General features: G+C 36.3%; 1 protein-coding gene across 2 annotated transcripts in view; it reads right to left on the bottom strand.

Moving 5' to 3' along the window:
• Positions 1-20865, bottom strand: part of LOC139122098 (protein dcd1A-like) — a 53646-nt gene that overhangs the window by 32044 nt on the left and 737 nt on the right. For both annotated transcript variants that reach the window (XM_070687486.1, XM_070687485.1), the window contains exons 2-3: positions 14434-14501; positions 9846-10066 (exon numbers count right to left, since the gene is read on the bottom strand). In XM_070687486.1, coding sequence (XP_070543587.1) covers positions 9846-10066; positions 14434-14501 — 289 coding nt within the window. The remainder of the gene's footprint in view (positions 1-9845; positions 10067-14433; positions 14502-20865) is intronic.

Genomic DNA, 20865 nt, shown 5'->3' with positions numbered 1-20865 from the left:
TAATTAACAAATCCCCTCGGTATCCCAAGAGCACAACAACTGTTATATATCCGGGTAGAATGACCTATCGACACCCTCCCGTAAAACGGTACGCTTTGTTCTTGTTCTGGGACTGAAGTACGCATGCTCGTCGGAGAATACGGATTTGCATATATTCAGAATTCCTTTGCAGTGTCTGTCACGTATTACGGAAAATGTTGTATTGGACATGATAATGAATCACTTAAGTGCTAATGAAAACCAATTCATCCAGAAACTTTAAGGACAATTCATCACAGAGCAATTCTATGAATTTCATTCGCAGGAAATAATGTTTTTACTAGAAATTCGAGAACGAGTGCCATTATCCTAATTAAACTTGACACTCATTATATTAAACAAGAATATAATCATTTTATGACAATAACATTCATCAATATGAACATTGCAATAACTCTGGACGGGCATCTCGGCGTCTTAGAAGACTACATTCAGTAATATTTCATTGTAATTGAACCAAGCAAGTCATTTTTCATTAACGCTTAGCATTTAGCGCACGAAAACTAATTATAGTCAAGACATATCATTTCCTCTTTTATAATCTTCTCCATCTACATGTGTCTGTCTGTTTATCGATTTATCGCATCCTATCAAACAAAAAATCATACATACATAGATACATTCATATATACATAATACACACACACACACACACACACATATATATATATATATTACAATCATATATATAAATATATATATATATATATATATAATATAAACAGATTACTTCAAGTACAAAGTAATGAAATCTATTACTTAAGTTTCGATATATATATATATATATATATATATATATATATATATATATATATATATATATATATATATATATATATATATATATATATATATATATATATTGCCAGGACAAGCCGTGTTTCGGTGAGTCAATACAATACAACAGCTGTGAATGTACAGCGTTACGGTTGAGGGCTATGAATCCGTGACATTATTCGACCAACCATTTTTTCACCATGAAATCAAAGAATTAAAGTTGAAATATGGACAAATTTCATGATTTCATCGGTTCACTTGACCATTTACATTAAAATTGGACCAAATTTCAATCTTGAATTTGCTCTGTTAGCATCATATTTCTGAATTAAGAATGACACGTTCAGCGCGGCATTTTTGCGGCCAACCTTGTTTGTAATCCCACAATGCAAATGGGAATTACGAATTGGGTGAAACACTAAATTTGGTGTTGGTTTCCTGAATACGAATAGCGACCTCAATGACGAAACTTCTAGTTATGCAACATGCAAATAAAAATTAGAAATAAGAAATTGGCCCCACGTGATTTCTACTGACCCATTTTCAATATCACTTTGGAGGTCCTTGACCCCATTTAGTTACTAAGGTTAACATGATAAGTGACACCAAGTAAAGCCAATGGACACGATCAGGACATACTTGTAACAATTTTTTTGAACACCCGCACCAGCACTGCATGTGAGAATTTTATCAATCTTACGTGCGCAATTTTATGGTAATTCTCAGCTGTGATATCGCAGCGGTACTGTGGCGTCTATTGAACGCGCTCGGGTCTAGGGTCACCGCCACAGTACCGCTGCGAGCAAACCAATAGGCTCTTTTTGCAGTTTACTACGACACCGCGGCCGCCTCCCAACTTTCTTGTCCTCCACAAATTTTAGTGGTCGGTATTGCCAAAAACTTATCACACATTCGTCGCCTAATTCCCGATACTCGACAATATGCATCCGTTCTGTCAAGACTTGGTTTGACCACTCAGGACCAGTACGAGACTTTTTTAAGCTTCTATCAGCACGGCCATCAACTGCCTCGGGGAAGACATTAAAATCTCCGTAGAACCGTGCCACTCCCACACATCAATAGGCATTTCCGCCATTTAATTTTTGCTGACTCGTTGAAAGGTAAATTTCGTTTAAAAAAGAAAATCAATCTAAATTGATGTTTGGCAGGTATAGATATTACCATCTGCGGCAAATGTAGACGTAGAATATAAAATTTGTACATTTTAGTCTTTCTGAGCTGAGGTTGGTAGTACTGCAGCGGCATACTTGTCGGCTTTTGCCGGTTTCAGCTGTTTACCGGGCATATATCGCAAGCTGCTCGCTCAGAGTCATTCAATTTCACGGACCCTAGGTATCATGGCAGATTGTCCATCCTTTTTCGGGTAAAACTTTCGCTAACTGCCGCTGAAAGCCATTCCAATCCATATTCTTTGGTACGGAAAATGTCGATTCTTTTGCGGGCACAACTTTGGTCTGCTGCCCGTTGACAGCGATTCCTATCTACGTGCTTTTCATATGGGAAATTTTCAACCTCTTTCACGGCATACCTGTCTCCGGCAGCCCATTGAATGCAGATCCAATCGTGATGTTTGGCAGGTATAGATATTTCCATCTACGGCAAACTGAAGCTGAAAGTCCCGAGAACGAAGCTTAAATCATATGGAGATCGGTCATTCATGTACACTGCTCCTCTTCTATGGAACCGACTTCCAGACGAAGTTTCCTGTGCTCCAACTGTGGAAAGCTTTAAGTCTATAGACTCAAGCCCTACCTATTTAAGAGAGCTTATTGTGATTAATTCTGTTAAGCGCCGGTGAGCATCCCTGATTGATACTAGGCGCTCTATAAATATTGTAACTATCTATGTAGACGCAGAATAAAATTTATACATTTTTGTCTTTATTTGCTTTTCTGACTGGAGATTGGTAGTACTGCAGCCGCATACTTGTCGGCTTCTGCCCGTTTATGACCATTGGAATTCCCGCAAATTAGGTACGGAAGATAGTCAGCTGTTTATCAGGCACTTATCGCAAGCTGCCCGCTCAGAGTCATTCAATTTCACGGACCTTAGGAACGGGAGACGGTCAATCCTTTTTTGAGTAAAACTTTCGCTAACTGCCCGTTGAAAGCCATTCTAATCCATATTCTTTGGTACGGAAAATGTCGACCCTTTTCCGGGCACACCTGTGGTCTGCTTCCGGTTGACAGCGATTCAATAAGCACACCTGTCGTCCAATCACCGCCATCCGACATTCATATACCCGTACTTGTGGTACCGAAGATTGTCAGTCTTTTATCACATATTTCTGTCACCCTGCTCGGAAAACTGTCAGCTTTTTATCGGATACACCTATTGCCAATTTCCGTTGCCCGACTTCCAAGTCCTCGGCAATTTTAGTGTTGGGTCTTGCCAAACCTTTATCGAACACATTCGTCGCCTAATTCCCGATACTCGACAGCATACATCCGTTCTGTCAAGACTACTTGGTTTGACCACTCAGGAGCAGTACGACACTTTCTTAAGGTTCTAACAGCACGGCCGTCAACTGCCTCGGGGAAGACATTAAAATCCCCGTAGAACAGTTCCACTCCCACACCCTTTAATTAGCACACCTGTCGTCGAATCGCCGCCATCCGACATTCAAATACCCGTATTTGTGTTACCGAAGATTGTCTTCTTTTACCGGACAATCAGTTACCCTGGTCCCGCCGCTGACATTCTTATACACGCACTTATGTACGGAACATGTCAGTTCTTTATCGGATACTCTTGTTACCAAGTTAGCCAATTTTAGTGGTCGGTATTGCAAAACTTTTACAGAGCACATTTGTCGCCTAATTTCCGATACTCAACAACATAAGCTTACATCCGTTCTGTCAAGACATGGTTTGACCACTTAGGAGTAGTAAGATGTGCAAAATCCCCTCAGAACAATGCCACATCAACGGAACACCATATAGTGCTACATCAGCAACATGGTGTCGTAGTATTGTAAACTACCAAGAAAACCTATTGGTTGGCTCGCAGCGTACTTTGGCGGTGACCCTTGACCAGGCGCGTTCGATAGACGCCACTACAATTTAGGGACGGACCATTAGATCTTGGGAGGGGGGTGGTCAAAAACAAAAAAAAAAAATTTTCAGCGCAGAAAGTAGGAAAAAAAAAATCTTCAAACTAATTTGCAAAATAAAAAAAAATAAATAAGAAGACAAAGGCGTAAAAAAAAATCTGCAAAGTCTTTAAAATTTTGAATTTTTTAGATTTTACCGACAAAAAGCAAATTTCTGCCTCCAAGCACATTTTAATTTTAATTTATACATTTAGAGTGACTGTATCCCTTATACTGGAAGTTGTGATTATCTTATCTTTTCAGGACTTTTGTATTCTGATCACTTGAAAATTATGAAATTATAGAGCCTGTTTTCTACTTGTTTCCTGCGTACAAACCAAGCAGGTACAGTAGGTAAAACATTGAAACTATGATATGGTTGTCAAGACACAAAGTTGTATTTGCCTTTTAAGATCAAGGTAAACAGATGCAGGCCACATCAGTTTCATTTTTTTCACAGCATTTTATTGCAATGATGAATGCAAGAATGGGTGAACAAGTAGAAACACGTCAATAATGATAAAACAACATATCAAGTCATTATGTATTATTTTGCTTTTAAAAAGGCATTTTCAATTCTTTTTTCTCAAAAAACAGCCTCAAAAAACAACAGCAACACATTTTTTAACATTCAACAATACACTACGTAGAATGCCATCTATCCAACAAATCCCAACACAAAAACACACAAAAGGGTTGAACTTTGAAAGTTTCTCGATAGCAAATACTGAATAAATCTGCATGAATAATCGTTTTTGTGTAGCAAATTTCAAAGAAATTGGACAAGCCCTTTCAGAGAATACAGATTTTTTGACCATGAATGGCATAAATTGCCCTAAAAAGACAAATATTGAAATTTCAACACATCTATACACATCCAATCAATTTGGGCATGCTGCTACTGAGAAATAGATGTTTTGATCAAAAAAGGGCAACAATTGCTCTAAAAACACAATATGCAAATTTAACTATATTATTTAGCTTATTTTAGCTTCTCAGCTTGTCAAAATCAATTGTAAATCATGAGATATGCATGATGTTTGGTGGGGTGAATGTAGGCATTTCACCACGCAGTAGAAAGGGAAGCCAGGAAACCAAAATAGTCAATTTTCAAAACTATAGGAAGCTACTGAGGAGCAAGAAGACCATGTTTCAGAGGAAGATGTGTAATCCGAAAAAAAATGCTCCAAAGTGCCACCAAATAACACCATTTTTATCTCTATTTTTCAAAAGCTCCAAAAGCAGGAGGGGGACACCCCCTCCTGACCTCCCCCCGCAAAAATACTCCCCAAGTGCCACCAAATAACACCATTTTTATCTCTTTTTTCAAAAGCTCCAAAGGCAGGAGAGGGACACCCCCTCCTGACCACCCCCAGCAAAAATACTCCCCAAGTGCCACCAAATAACACCATTTTAATCTCTATTTTTCAAAAGCTCCAAAGGCAGGAGGGGACACCCCCTCCTGACCTCCCCCCGCAAAAATACTCCCCAAGTGCCACCAAATAACACCATTTTAATCTCTATTCTTCAAAAGCTCCAACACCAGCAGGGGGACACCCCTCTCCTGACCTCCCCCCCCCCCCGTGACCGCTTGCGTGGCCGCTTGTGGTGCTTGGCACCACATCTTTGCCCTCTTTATCTTCAGACAGCGACGAACTAAAAAAAAATTATAAATCTGAAATTTACTCTGAAAAAAAAAATTTGCACAGCTAATCTCAATTGGAAAAAAAAAATTTCAGAAATTTACAATAGTAAAAAAAAATTTTCACAATTTCATTGTGACCACCCCCCCTCCCAAGGTCTAATGGTCCATCCCTTAGCATTTTACCCATTCGTAATTTCTATTGCATTTATTGGTTAAAAATAAGTTGGCCGATAAAGATACCGCGCTGAACGTGTCATTCTTAAGTCAGAAATAGAATGCTAAGGGACTGGACACAAATTACAGGGGGGGCCGGTGTTTTTGGGGGGGGTCGCCATTTTTCGCGCAAGCATTTTTGAAGGGTCATAAAATTTTGTGCAAGCCTATGGGGGAGGGTCACCTTTTTTTATGCATCAAAGCTGAAATTGCATGTGCACGTATTAAAGAATATGGAATACTGAAAAAAGAAAACATACCTCCTGGCACTTTCATTTTCTGTCATTTCCATTTTCGGCGCGCCCTTCGGGCGCAAGTTTAAGGGTATAATAAGTAATGTATTGATGATCCAAGCAGCCACATTGATTTCAGTTGTCATGATTTCTACTTATCCAACTCCTCTATTGTACATATAACCTGTCCCCTATAATGACGCTTTAAATAACAATTTGGGAGATCACTTATTTGATATCATTCTCCCATTGACAATACATTGGGTATAGGTCGGTGTCAAATGTTCATGAAGCTGTATGTACATTTTTCATTTTTTGAGGACATTGACAGAATACAAACTATTCAGAATAGTGCAAAATGTCATCAATAACAACTGGAAGCTTCAGGTCGAACAACTTTTGAATAACAATTTAGGATCAGATAACCTATGAGTTATTTGTAGTTTCCTCTTAGCCTACAATGTATAGTGTAACATTTCGGTGAAATTCCAAAATCAAATTTCTTGCACAACCATGGACTTGAAACCACTCTAGTCTAATCATGAACATTAATACTAATAATTAGGTGTACATAAATGCACAGATTTACTAGTTTTGTATTGTTAAAAAAATATTCATAGTTTCATCATAGGTTGCCATGCGTAATGAATGGACATTTCAGTGAAATTCCAAAATCAAATTTCTTGCACAACCATAGACTTGAAACCACTGTAGTCTAGTCATGAACATTTATACTAATAATTAGATGTACATAAATGCACAGATTTACCTAGTTTTGTATTGGAAAAAAATATTAATAGTTTCATCATAGGCTGCCATGCATAGTGAAAGGACATTTCAGTGAAATTCCAAAAACAATTTCTTGCACAACCATTGACTTGAAACCACTGTAGTCTAGTCATGAACATTAATACTAATAATTAGGTGTACATAAATGCACAGATTTACTTAGTTTTGTATTTAAAAAAAATATTCATAGTTTCATCATAGGCTGCCATGCATAGTGAATGGACATTTCAGTGAAATTCCAAAATCAAATTTCTTGCACAACCATTGACTTGAAACCACTGTAGTCTAGTCATGAACATTAATACTAATAATTAGGTGTACATAAATGCACAGATTTACCTAGTTTTGTATTGGAAAAATAATATTCATAGTTTCATCATAGGCTACCATGCATAGTGAATGGACATTTCAGTGAAATTCCAAAAACAAATTTCTTGCACAACTATTGACTTGAAACCACTGTAGTCTAGTCATGAACATTAATACTAATAATTAGGTATACATAAATTAACAGATTTACCTAGTTTTGTATTTGAAAAAAAAATATTCATAGTTTCATCATAGGCTGCAATGCATAGTGAATGGACATTTCAGTGAAATTCCAAAAACAAATTTCTTGCACAACCATAGACTTGAAACTGCTGTAGTCTAGTCATGAACATTAATACTAATAATTAGGTGTACATAAATGCACAGATTTATCTAGTTTTGTATTGGAAAAATAATATTCATAGTTTCATCATAGGCTGCAATGCATAGTGAATGGACATTTCAGTGAAATTCCAAAATCAAATTTCTTGCACAACCATAGACTTGAAACCACTGTAGTCTAGTCATGAACATTAATACTAATAATTAGGTGTACATAAATACACAGATTTACCTAGTTTTGTATTGGAAAAAATATTCATAGTTTCATCATAGGCTGCCATGCATAGTGAATGGACATTTCAGTGAAATTCCAAAAACAAATTTCTTGCACAACCATAGACTTGAAACCACTGTAGTCTAGTCATGAACATTAATACTAATAATTAGGTGTACATAAATGCACAGATTTATCTAGTTTGTATTGGAAAAAATAATATTCATAGTTTCATCATAGGCTGCCAATGCATAGTGAATGGACATTTCAGTGAAATTCCAAAAACAAATTTCTTGCACAACCATAGACTTGAAACCACTGTAGTCTAGTCATGAACATTAATACTAATAATTAGGTGTACATAAATGCACAGATTTATCTAGTTTTGTATTGGAAAAATAATATCACTCTTTTAATTGGGAGTGGAGATTTAGCCGACTGGTTCTGTCTGTGGCCTCTCAGCTAGGCGACTGATGCCGTATGTTGTGGGTTCGAATCCGATTGAAAACTATCCGAATTCATAGTTTCATCATAGGCTGCAATGCATAGTGAATGGACATTTCAGTGAAATTCCAAAAACAAATTTCTTGCACAACCATAGACTTGAAACCACTGTAGTCTAGTCATGAACATTAATACTAATAATTAGGTGTACATAAATGCACAGATTTACCTAGTTTTGTATTGGAAAAACAATATTCATAGTTTCATCATAGGCCTGCCATGCATAGCGAATGGACATTTCAGTGAAATTCCAAAAACAAATTTCTTGCACAACCATAGACTTGAAACCACTGTAGTCTAGTCATGAACATTAATACTAATAATTAGGTGTACATAAATGCACAGATTTACCTAGTTTTGTATTGGGAAAAAATATTCATAGTTTCATCATAGGCTGCAATGCATAGTGAATGGACATTTCAGTGAAATTCCAAAAACAAATTTCTTGCACAACCATAGACTTGAAACCACTGTAGTCTAGTCATGAACATTAATACTAATAATTAGGTGTACATAAATGCACAGATTTACCTAGTTTTGTATTGGAAAAAAATATTCATAGTTTCATCATAGGCCTGCCATGCATAGCGAATGGACATTTCAGTGAAATTCCAAAAACAAATTTCTTGCACAACCATTGACTTGAAACCACTGTAGTCTAGTCATGAACATTAATACTAATAATTAGGTGTACATAAATGCACAGATTTACCTAGTTTTGTATTGGGAAAAAATATTCATAGTTTCATCATAGGCTGCCATGCATAGTGAATCGACATTATCGATGAAATCTAAAAATTACATTTTTTGTAAATGCATGCACTTTTATCTGCCACTTCAAGCAAAGTACATTTACATGAATTATCACACACATATGATTTGATATTTTTTGGACAAAGCGTTATATCGGCCGCATTTTGCCTTCCTTTTGGGAGGGGACTTCAAAAGTATAGCAAGTCAGAAGGTCTTGAACGCATTGCGGGTTTGTTTGGGGGGTATTGAGTAACAGGGGAGGGTCACTTATTTTCATGCACGGATAAGGGGGAGGGTCACTAATTTTTGTGCATGAACTTTTGAAGGGTCATTATTTTTGACGCAGCGGTGTTTTGAAAAACACCGCCCCCCTGTAATTTATGTCCAGTCCCTAACAGAGCAAATTTATGATCGAAATTTGGTCCAATTCAAACGTAAATGGTCAAGTGTCCCAATGAGATCATGAAATGTGCCCATATTTCGACTTAGTTTCATTCTCAGATTTTAGGGTGAAAAAAATGGTTGATCGAATAATGTCAAGGATTGAACTGTCTTTTCAGTAACAGTTTGTCTAATGGCATAACGGGTGTCACAACAAGATGACTCGACTTTAAACGATAGCTCACTGCCGTAACGCTACGTATGACACGGCAAATGTCACGCCTGACTCCAGTTCTGAAGAGGTCCTCTATCTTGTCACTTTATCAAGATTTTGTGTTTGGTCGTAAAATTGTGTTTTATGGGAATTATACATGAATAGTATCAGAACGTAAAGTGCGTACAACACATTGACTTGCTTATCGGCATTCAAACAGAAGCACATTTGTACTGTAGAGGAAAACTAATGTAAATATTACTGTAGATGTCCACCTATATTCCATATTAACGTACTAGTGAAGGCTGAAGATAACTTACCTTGTACTGTATAGAACCCTGCCATTCGGCGTCACTCTCAGCATTATGTTTTCTTGAGTTTGGTCGTGGAAGTGAGCGATTTTTTCATTCGTAAAGTACAGATCTGGCAGCCATATCAGGTCTTTGATGTCACTGGTTGGCGGAATATGTTGTTTGGTACCGTCATGCTGTAAGCGAGTATCGTCCCATTGCTGTCGTATTATGATCGTTATTCCAAAATCCTTTAAAAAGCAAATTATCACAAATATTTGGAGAACCATAAGAGAAATCAATATCACGGTTTATTACATGCCTCGAGGTGACTGCAAATCAGTGCATTGATTTGAATAGGAACATCCGGGATGTTAGCGGGCCGGTGAACGATGTACTGACCAGTTTCCATGGTTACCAGGGCCAGTGAAGCCTTTCGATGTTTTCGACGTCAAAGTAGACGTTTAACGCCAGATGTAAAATGACCATGCGCGCACTGCTATTTGGACTTGCGTTAAAATCTGTTTGATGCTGGTCGATAATGGTAAAATTGTTTGAAAATGCCCTGCATGTAACTAAATGTTATATAGCATTGTGAAGAGGCATGTAATAAAAATATTATTGCCTGAATACATGGGTTTATGTGTCCTCGCAGCAGGAGACAATTTGCCCTCCTGGCGTCGGGCAAATTCTCACCTGCTCTCGGGCACCTAAACCCATGTATTCAGGCAATAATATATATTACACTAAGGATAAGAGACTCGTGATGTTATCTCCATTATTTACATTCACTTCTTGGAGATTTTGTCCCAAGGTACGTGTGCCTCTCTTTGCTATTAGAGAATCAAAAAGGAGAACCTGTATCAGAACTAACCTCAGCCTGTCCAACAGATATTCCACATCCTCACCAGGTATTTGTGCAAAAGAATACCACTTGCAATATAGGGAGTTACAAACTTTATATTCCGTAATTGGCTAAAGTACAATTCATGATCACTCACAGAAGGTATAGCCGATATTGTATAACGAACTAACGATTTCATTACGCTTTAAAGATTCGATTGTAAACGAATTGTAATGATCTAGATCTGTGGGTTTTGGAATGGCAAAAAAGAGAATATTGTACACTCTGGACCGCATCAGCATTGATGTTTTCGACAACAGCAGTTCATATTCATTTTGATGTATGTATGGATGGATGGATGGATGGATGTATGTATGTGTGTGTGTGTGTGTGTGTGTGTGTGTGTGTGTGTGTGGATGTATGTATGTATGTATGTATGTATGTATGTATGTATGCATGCATGCTATATGAGTTTTGATCATAAGCAGCGTGAAACTTGCCATCCCCATGAAGCTTATTTCTGTACAGTTGAGTAAGAATGCACCTCGGTGACAGATATTCGGACTCTAAAATTGTTACAATACTTTTTTGGTTTACCCCTTGTTGGGACTGATTTTGAAACTCTTGAAGTAGGAAACAACACGATCGGAACTAAGTTGGAGAATAAGATTTTTAATGGCTCGCATTTATCAAAAGTGTTAGGTGCGTTACAGCTGACTGTTGCAATATTACAAATTAGGCCTACCCATGAAAACAAGTTAATTGCAAAAAAGGAAAGTACATGAGCGTAAGTTTGCTGATTGAACCGACATGTCTGCTGTATCATATTCTCCCAAATTACTTCAAATCTTGTTAAACGTTTTCACCGGGATGGTTTAAAGTTGACTTACGGATAGTTTTTGTGAAAGTATAAGTCGTTTATTTTCATGGCCCGTACTACCTTAAGGTTCATAAATTACTCATTGCAATCTTTCTTATGTTCCACTTGCCTTCCACATGAATAATTTGCCTTCAAGATCAACAAATAAGGTAATTTTTCATCGCAAGAGGAGCCCGGCCTGAGTCAAGGTATTCATTGAAGATAAAGGAGTTGATTGATAAATTTTGAATGCACTGAAGGAAGGGAATCATCTTTCTTTAATCCAATTAATATTTATTGCAATCATGGTAATTGACTGTTTCCTGCTGAGGTTGATGCTTGTCAATATGTCATTTACTTATCCCCATCATTAATTGTGAATGCTCGTCAGATACTGCTTTCTAACTTTAGCACAAAATATATGAAAATTAAAAACTTTCCTCCTTGGTACGTCTGTACCTAAAATTCCCTTTATCAGTTGTACAAGAATGAATCAACACAAAACTATACAAAATTACTACTAGTGCATCTAGCGCAAAAACGCAGCTGTTGAATGAACACCGTCAGTTTTACTCCGCTGCCCTATTCACTGGATTAAACACAACATCTGCGAAAATAGAATCTAATTTAGGAAAACGAAGTGTAAGTCACACATGTTGTTTGATATTTTATCGGCTTAATGATGGACGTACATTATTGCAATCAACGTTTTATTATGAGATAAGAATAGAATCTGTGATACCAGCTATATATATATATATATATATATATATATATATATATATATATATATATATATATGTATATATATATATATATATTATATATATATATATATATATATATATATATTACATACATACTCTACAGGAGAACAACATAAAATCATCAACAGTTTCATAAAGCTATGTCAAGATATCCTCTTCTTTTTGAAAAATCCAATACAACACCTAAAGACATCAGACATAACATCAGACTCCGAATAACTTAAGGTGTGGTGGTACCTGATCAGTACTTCTTGGGGAGCCAACGCAATCCCCGAAACAGTCGCCTTGGTAAATAACTGATGAACACTTATGGAGTTTTTGATAATGTTCATTCTTTGCTACATGATAATTGTTATAGACTAATCCTGCTGGTGTCCTATCTTCATCATTCATCTGACACCATCTTAGAGGACACGTAATGATCCACTCTTTGCATTTGCATGGCGTTACTATACACAATTGCTGTACTTTTTTTCCGTCCGAGTGAATTTAAACTGTATGTATGACTAATTCTGAATATATATATATATATATATATATATATATATATATATATATATATATATATATATATATGTATGTGTGTGTGTGTGTGTGTGTGTGTGTGTGTGTGTGTGTGTGTGTGTGTAGTGTAGTGTCTTTCTATCTGTCTAGGTTCATCAATTATATTTACAATGGTTGACAAGTTTCGTATCTTATTTCAAACATCAGAACAGGGCCGTACAGCTGTATCGGCTTCGAAGTCGTGTATTCTCAACAAACATCAAGAGAGAAAAATACCAAAGATGCAAATTTATGAGCTTAATTAACTCAATTTAAGAGGTTGAACGAAGTATTGTATGACAAGTGGGACGCTGCTGCAGCATAGACAGAAATACAATTGTTGAGTTGTGTAGCTTTGTGTAGCAGAAGTGACAGCAGAAGTGACACCTGATGCCTCGGGGATGACACTTTTCATCACTCTGATCGAGACATATCAACTTGGTGCGGCTATTGGTCACTTATTTTATCAAAGAAAAATTTACGAAATGACTGTTTCAGCATGACTGCTTTAAGTTTGTGTAATATTCATAATTAAAAGAATGTGTGCAAAATATGAAGTGTTGCTCCTTATTTTTCTACGTCAGAGAATCTTCAGCAAGAACGTTATTCTTCGACGAATGCCTTTGCGTTTCGAATCGTTTTTCAACCGATCTATGCGAATAACAATTGTCAGATTTTTACTCGTCTCATAAATGACGCAACACATCCGGAAGTTTCTTTGGCTTTCTGTGAGTGACGCATTGCTTATGCTTCCTCTTATCCATTAAGTCGCCAATCTAGAATCCTACAAACGATAACTAACCATAGGAATGTAGTCAAAGCTTTCTTTATTCAGTGTACAGCACGATAAACATATACATCACATTATTACTGCTGAAATTTTGATGTTGTCTTGCTAAATTGTGGATCAGGCTTAGTTGATACAGTATATATTTTAATCAATATCTCTATGTGAACACGTCTTTACTTGTTGATTACCTCAATGTTATGACTTCATACTATTATTACATTTATTTTTTTCCTTTACGGATGTAATTTATGCTTCCTTTCTCAATGTTCAATGTTCTCAAAAGATAAGTTGCTCTCGCCCAATAGGGACATGCAAAGAGGAGATAGAAACCCTTTTCTTGTACCGAGTGTTGTTGAATATTCTCAAGAGGCACGTCTACGTTGACCTTTATTGCTAGCAAACAAAGATTATCATCCACTATACAGCTAATATGGACCAACAGCTCAATATCTCCTGGCCGTTGATTCTTCCTTACTCCATGGGTTTTCTTGTGGATTCTTAATGAGTGTTCAATTACCCTTGTTCTTGTTGAGTCTTCATTTGATTATGTGGTTAATCCGAGATAATATTTGTCGATTTTTATGATGAATAAGAAAACTCTGATCTCAGATCTCTTTAAGCGTGATTTGTACCGTTAACTATCCCTACAATATCTGCATGAGACGACTGACAAATTTCTGCAAGTCATCAAATCCACTTCCGAGCACAGGTGTACATCACATGATTACCTTTAGAATGAAATATATACTTGATTGGCTCAATCAATATAATTCGATGATAAACAACCAATTGTAAAAGTTTATTAATGTACCTACCAGGTTGACTTCATTGACACTGTCCATGCGTGTGATCAGCATATCAACAGTAATGTTCACAGGGACACCTGCATGCAAAATATATAGTATGTGATCATGGATGGGAAATCATAGTGGCTATTTGTATAAACATGAAAATTTACATTCAAGGTTGAGTGTGAAGAAACTCTGGCACAAAAATCAAAACGATACAAAATAAATCATTTAACTTTGAGGAAAATATTCTTATTTGATACATCTTGAATTATGGGTAAGATAGTGTATGAAATAATAGATTGCTAGCTGTACAATTTAATGGTAAGGAAACATGTAAGTCGACAAGTTTAGTGTTGTTTTATGCATTTATTTCATGCATGGTTCAAAAGACAATAAATGAGCCACGTAGTAACAAACTTAGAGGTATTGTTTTACCATTGCGCCATGGTGACGTTTGTATGTAAGCTGAATTATCATGCATAATCCAAGCTTTGAACAGGAAGAATTGATAATCATTTCACACCTGAGATTCAGGCGAAATCAAAATGGAAAGTAGATTGTAATTTTGAGATTTTCATCAGACAACAACTACCACTGCCCAAACGCACATCAGTTATTTTTTTATGAATAGCAACCCTAAGCCTGAAATTCTACAAAAAGAAGAACAATTTGTATGGAAAGTCTTGTTGAAGCTTGTGGAGTGGTGACATTTCCGGCAATGTGATGGTAAGGATATACGGATAGTTTTCAATCGGATTCGAACCCACAACATACGGCATCAGTCGCCTAGCTGAGAGGCCTGAGACAGAACCAGTCGGCTAAATCTCCACTCCCAAAAAAGAATGGTTCAATACCGGCTAAGTTGTTACATTTTTCTGACTGAGACCTTTCAACACGTTGTAGAGTTCGTGAAACACTCACGCACGCATGCTCACTATCATACATCGCACACACACACTTTATCGAAGCGAAGAAAACGAATTTCATCGCTGTAACCGGGCGAACGATAACCTCGGGGACAATTCTGTCCACCAGCAGTGTTACCGACCCAGGATAGAAAATACGGATAGTTTTCAATCGGATTCGAACCCACAACATACGGCATCAGTCGCCTAGCTGATTTGTAGGACAGTGAAATGTATATGTTTAAATAAGCATATCTGTATGAAAAAGGTGCATGGCTGTAAATTACTTAGGTTAGTGTTTGTTGCATAAATCACTGGAATCAGGATGAAAGCATAATCTCAGTGATTTACAACTTACAAAAGTTAAAATAACACATTTCTCTGTAAAGCTATGAATTAGCTTTAACTTAACGAACAAAATGTCAAGGGCACGTCATCAAAGACGGGTCACAATAGATCATGGCAGATTTTCCTCTTGTCCCAGGCTGAATCAACTCAAAACTGCGACAAAAAACATATGCTCACATTTAGTGCGCCCTTTTTTCTGCATAGACCTACCAGTAAATCTTGTGGCTAATATTAGATATTACGGTGTATACAGACCTGTGTAAGAGCATTGCATTAAAAAAAAATCCAAAGAAGAGTATGATATGAGTAGCGTACACCTCGCCAACCGATCTTCTCTTATGAACGGTTGCTATGTTAAAGTAAGATTCATACAGCATTTTTAGCGCTTTGGAGATCGGGTAAAGAGGACGTATGATACATTGGTCTTATGCTTTAGTAATACGCATCGATGACAGATATTTGGCCATTCAAATTTATACAACACTTTTTCACTTTGCTACTTGTGTACGTGCCACCTCATTTTGAAGCTCTTTGGGGTAACTGAATTTTTCACTGTCTTCTTTGTATGCAAAATCGAAAGTTAATTTTTTTATCATAGAGTTGACATAGGGATGGCGACAATAGTGTATTTCAACTGCCAGTATGTGTTAGGTAATTTGCTCCTCTTGTAACAAAATTTGCAAGTTGACCTGTGGTTTGAGTCTGAAAGCACATAATTTAATGTTTCATTGTGGAAATTTGAACAAAAGTTTAAGTCTTTCAATTTCGAAGGACATGTTACCTTAAATGCTTGAAAATCAAATTTTACGACATACTTTACTGCTTTAATGCTGAGTACAGATGCCGGCTAAGATCTTAAGTATTTTTTAGTAAGTGAATTATGACAATCAGATAAGGTTTGCTTGCTTGTATTGAACCTCTTCAGGCATTACCTCTGGGATTATTTGACACAAATAATGGCAAATCACTGGAAAGATCCGGGTATATATTGGTACTCTTGTATCAAATAAGCCGAGACTAAAAGGGTTTCCTAAAATGAAACAGTTGCACCGTAGTTTGTATAATAATTCCCTGATGTATGTTTTTATCAAGTTTGATGTTGTCTGAATCAGCAATTCCACATATAACATGAATCTAATTATTCATCTACATTTAGTTGAGTGTCATGTGCCACCTAAACCTCTCTACTAAATTATTAGATAAACGACACCATGGTAAACACGCGTTCAATATGTAAATTTTAGATGTGGATATTACTATAAATATATGCCACTGATATCTATGTGATGTTGACATCACTTGCCTTGCTTTATTTTTTTTAAGTAGTTTCATCAGTTTTGGTGTGGCCCATCTTAAAAAGTTCCTTATTTCTGAATTTATTTCCATGCATATTAACATTTATCATGAAAACCGCTTCATTCTAAGACTTACATTACAAGAATTGAAAATAATTTTGAGTAACCGACAATGTAGTGATTCGACCGAGGTCACAGACTCCCAGCATACAATGCAATAACAGTTGAATTGACCTAACAATAACCGCGCTGCTTTTAATCCTATGTGAGCTTGTCCCACAAGTTTAAAAAGTAATTAAATATTTCCAAGACCGTATGACATATGTTGATTCCAAGAACCACATAAACATTTCTGTTATATACAAAGTAAAATGATGATAGTAGATGAGTAGAGATACCTTGAATGATCTACTGTCATGAACGATTCGAGTCACATCGTTAGAATCACTCTTTTGCAATATTACCTAAGAAGCTATATATATGCACTTGTACCGTTAACATTGTCAATAACGCCTACTGATCATGCACTATGTCGGTCAAAATTATCGGCATATCACACATGTCAGGCCAATCTTTGATGACATCTGTTTACGATGTGAGATGGTGTTTGCGGCCAGACTCCGTGATACTCCAAGCAAGAATTCAACACTTTTTCTTTAAGTTTTCGGTCTATTTAGTTTATATTTTGCTTTAACGATATTACTAACAGTAGGCCTATAACCATCAAAAAGAGTCTTTTTGGGATACAGAAGAACAGTATAGTATGGGTATCGCTTGCTCTGTATAAATTTATAAAGTTTAATTGAATACCAAGACACGACTTTATAAGTTAATTGAGAGTTTGTTGTTTTATGATATCAATTTTAGAGTTCAACATCATAATACACAGAATTCTGTTCGATTTCAGTAATAGCATCAGAGTCCTTCATCCCAATATGATTCATTTTAATAGACATGCACTGAAGTGACGTGATCATTGTTATCAATAGTAGATGTTTGATATATTTAGCGTAGAGTGTATTAAACATATTTCAATTCAAATTCATATTTCAATTCCCTGAGAAAGTTTTACTTTGCGTGTTATATATTCTAAACCAAGAGTACGTCGATAGAAAGATGATATTGCATAAAAACGTTAAATATAAGAAATGCTGTTCCTTCTTGTGAATTGGCATTAACATGTGAAACTTTTCAACCGTCTAAAAACACCCGTACCTCCGATAAATATTTAAATGAAATAGTTTAAAGTCACATAATTTCTACATTTCCCTCATTTCAAAGCTTAGATACACTGGTTGTCAATCAGTTGTTAACTCATAGACAGTCTTCCCCCTCTACTGTCTATGGTTAACTCGACAAGAATACATCATGAAATGCGTTAACGTCTTGGTTTAATGAATCGTTGAATAAATGAGTAAATACAATTTTGCTTCAGTAAAAAGTAAAATACACTTGCATAGATGAGTAGCCTTATATCAAATGTGCATAAAAGGATGTTACCCATCGCTTATCCTTCAATTCACTCACATAGATTACTTTCGGTCACGAAAACTAAGGCGTAATTCGAGCGGAAAATGTTTGATATGAACGCTCTCCACCAGTATATTTTCTCCTTTACAAATATAGCGAATTCGTTTGCACGATATTGTATGTAGGCACATTTTTTATCCAGATGTCCTCACTTATGTTATCTAACAACAGATTGTCCTGCATATCAATTTATGTTTGAATACATGGCATAGTCTTTAATATGGACAATTTTGTTCGCCATTTTTAAAGAAGCGGCTGTACTGTCCGTCCCATGACTTCGATAGTTTTCAACAATATATATCGTATTTCTTTTAACGTGGATGCATTTTACAGGATTTACAGATTCTACATTTGACAAATTTGACATTGCCTTATCATACATTTTACTCTGTCCATCACTATTCATTAACTAGATTATCCGCCCTCCTTTGTGGATTAGGACAAGATACAGATGTTAAGTCACAGATAATGCTATTGGTAAATCACTGGACTTCGCGCTGCATCCGCTGATGCTATTTTACCTATTGATGCTCAATGATGCTGAATACTACAACACCTGTCGACGAAAACATAACTGACTATTATGCATTCAGCATTTTACGTAGCATTGATTAGAATTGCATTCTTTACAAAAAATCAATTTGTCGAAGGAACTCGCGTTTTGTAATAATAAGCTTACTCCACTACACTGCAAACGCTACTTTTTTCAGTGCTGTTTACATATTTTTGCGGTCTTCGGACGAAGACCCGAATAATTTGTAATCTCCATCAATGTTATCGCTGTCGATATTCTAAAATTCACCAGTACTGATTACTGATAGAAGCTACCAAATCGCAATTGACCAATCACGGCGCTTCATTCAAAGGCTTTCTGCAGCGATAGAGTTATTTGTTACGATCATAAAGATATAGGTTGTTGTATCCTATAGATATCGCTGGTGCGCTTTTAATATTCAAATTTTCAATGGAGGGCAGGAAGTAATTTGAGCATGAGACAGCCAATCAAGGTGCGCAAGTGTTTTCACGACATGCCCCACTGTATTGGAAGGCCAGTTAAACAACGGAGGACCTACGAGCGAAAATTCCAAATTATTATCACATTTTGAAACCATTGGAGTGATAAATATTGCAAAGACACGATGTATGTACATGCCGCATTCAAGGGAAAAGTCAGTGTCGTTTCGGCAAAATGTTCTGCCATTTGTGTGTCAATCAGAACTTTGTCGGCAGGACATATCTTTAAGTCTTCTAACAGATAAAGTTGGCAAAGAAAGTGATAACGTTATGCGTGGAATCAAGATGAAATACATGCTAATGAGCGAATCGCAAATCTCGGTGCGCGGTACAGCAAGAGTATATGAATCTCAATTCGTACATGGTCAAGTTTATTAGTATTACACTTCATGGTTGATTTATTTAATGATATTTACGGGCTATTAACTCGACGAATTTGTCTCTTTAATAATCGCTGTGTACATTTTAAATATGTTAAACTGTAACAAAGAGATGCACAGCGTTATTTTGCTTGAAATAAAATTCAGCATTTTGCTGGAGAATGAATTCAATTTGCACAAACGGTAGGCGGCGACGTAACAACGGAGGCTTCACGTGATTTATGAGGTCTTTTCTCATTCAAGGACAAAATATAAGCAGAGAAATGGCAGCAAGGCATAATATATTTGTATCTTTGGAAAGTTTGTATGATTTAATTATTTATGCATTTATTGCTCCATGTCATCAAAGGAAGGATTCGTTTCTAAAAGCAATGCATTTTAAGATTACTTTAATTTTCATTGACGTTCATCATTATTCTCAAAATGTTACTGGTGAAAAACGTATTTCTCTGCTAAGCTGATATTCAGATACATAGACATGAAGACTTCTTCTAACTGTCTGGTTTATGAATTTGCCAAAAACTGTATCAAATAATTTTTGCCAAATTAAAAAATAATAACAGCAGAAACTTGGAATCATTTACAAGAACCAGTCCGGATGATGAAACCATCAGTTTGAAACTTGCGCTATTGTGATAATGTAAAAAGAGCATAAATTACGCTAATATTTTTTTTAAATATCTTATAAAGCTTTCAACGACTCTTTGTCAAATAAACGGAAACTGAGAAAATAGCAGAATTTGGTTATACGTCGGCAATACAAATCATAATTCTGAGCATCGCTCCGAGGATTTCGCGATGTCTCTGTCGTAAGTCTTGTGAATAGACGTGAATAATGCCAGAATGTCAAATATAAAAGCTGTATTTAGCCGACAGAAGAACATAATGAAGCACAGAAGCAATTTAAGACGAAAGATTCCCACTCAGTGCATAATGTTACTATAGTGTTCATCAAAGTAAAATATTACGGATCAGCGGGCCTAC

Source organism: Ptychodera flava, chromosome 21 (assembly GCF_041260155.1).
Source record: "Ptychodera flava strain L36383 chromosome 21, AS_Pfla_20210202, whole genome shotgun sequence".
Classification (NCBI taxonomy): domain Eukaryota; kingdom Metazoa; phylum Hemichordata; class Enteropneusta; family Ptychoderidae; genus Ptychodera; species Ptychodera flava.
The sequence above is the reverse complement of the archived record's forward strand: the minus strand, read 5'-3'. Positions and strand labels throughout refer to the sequence as shown.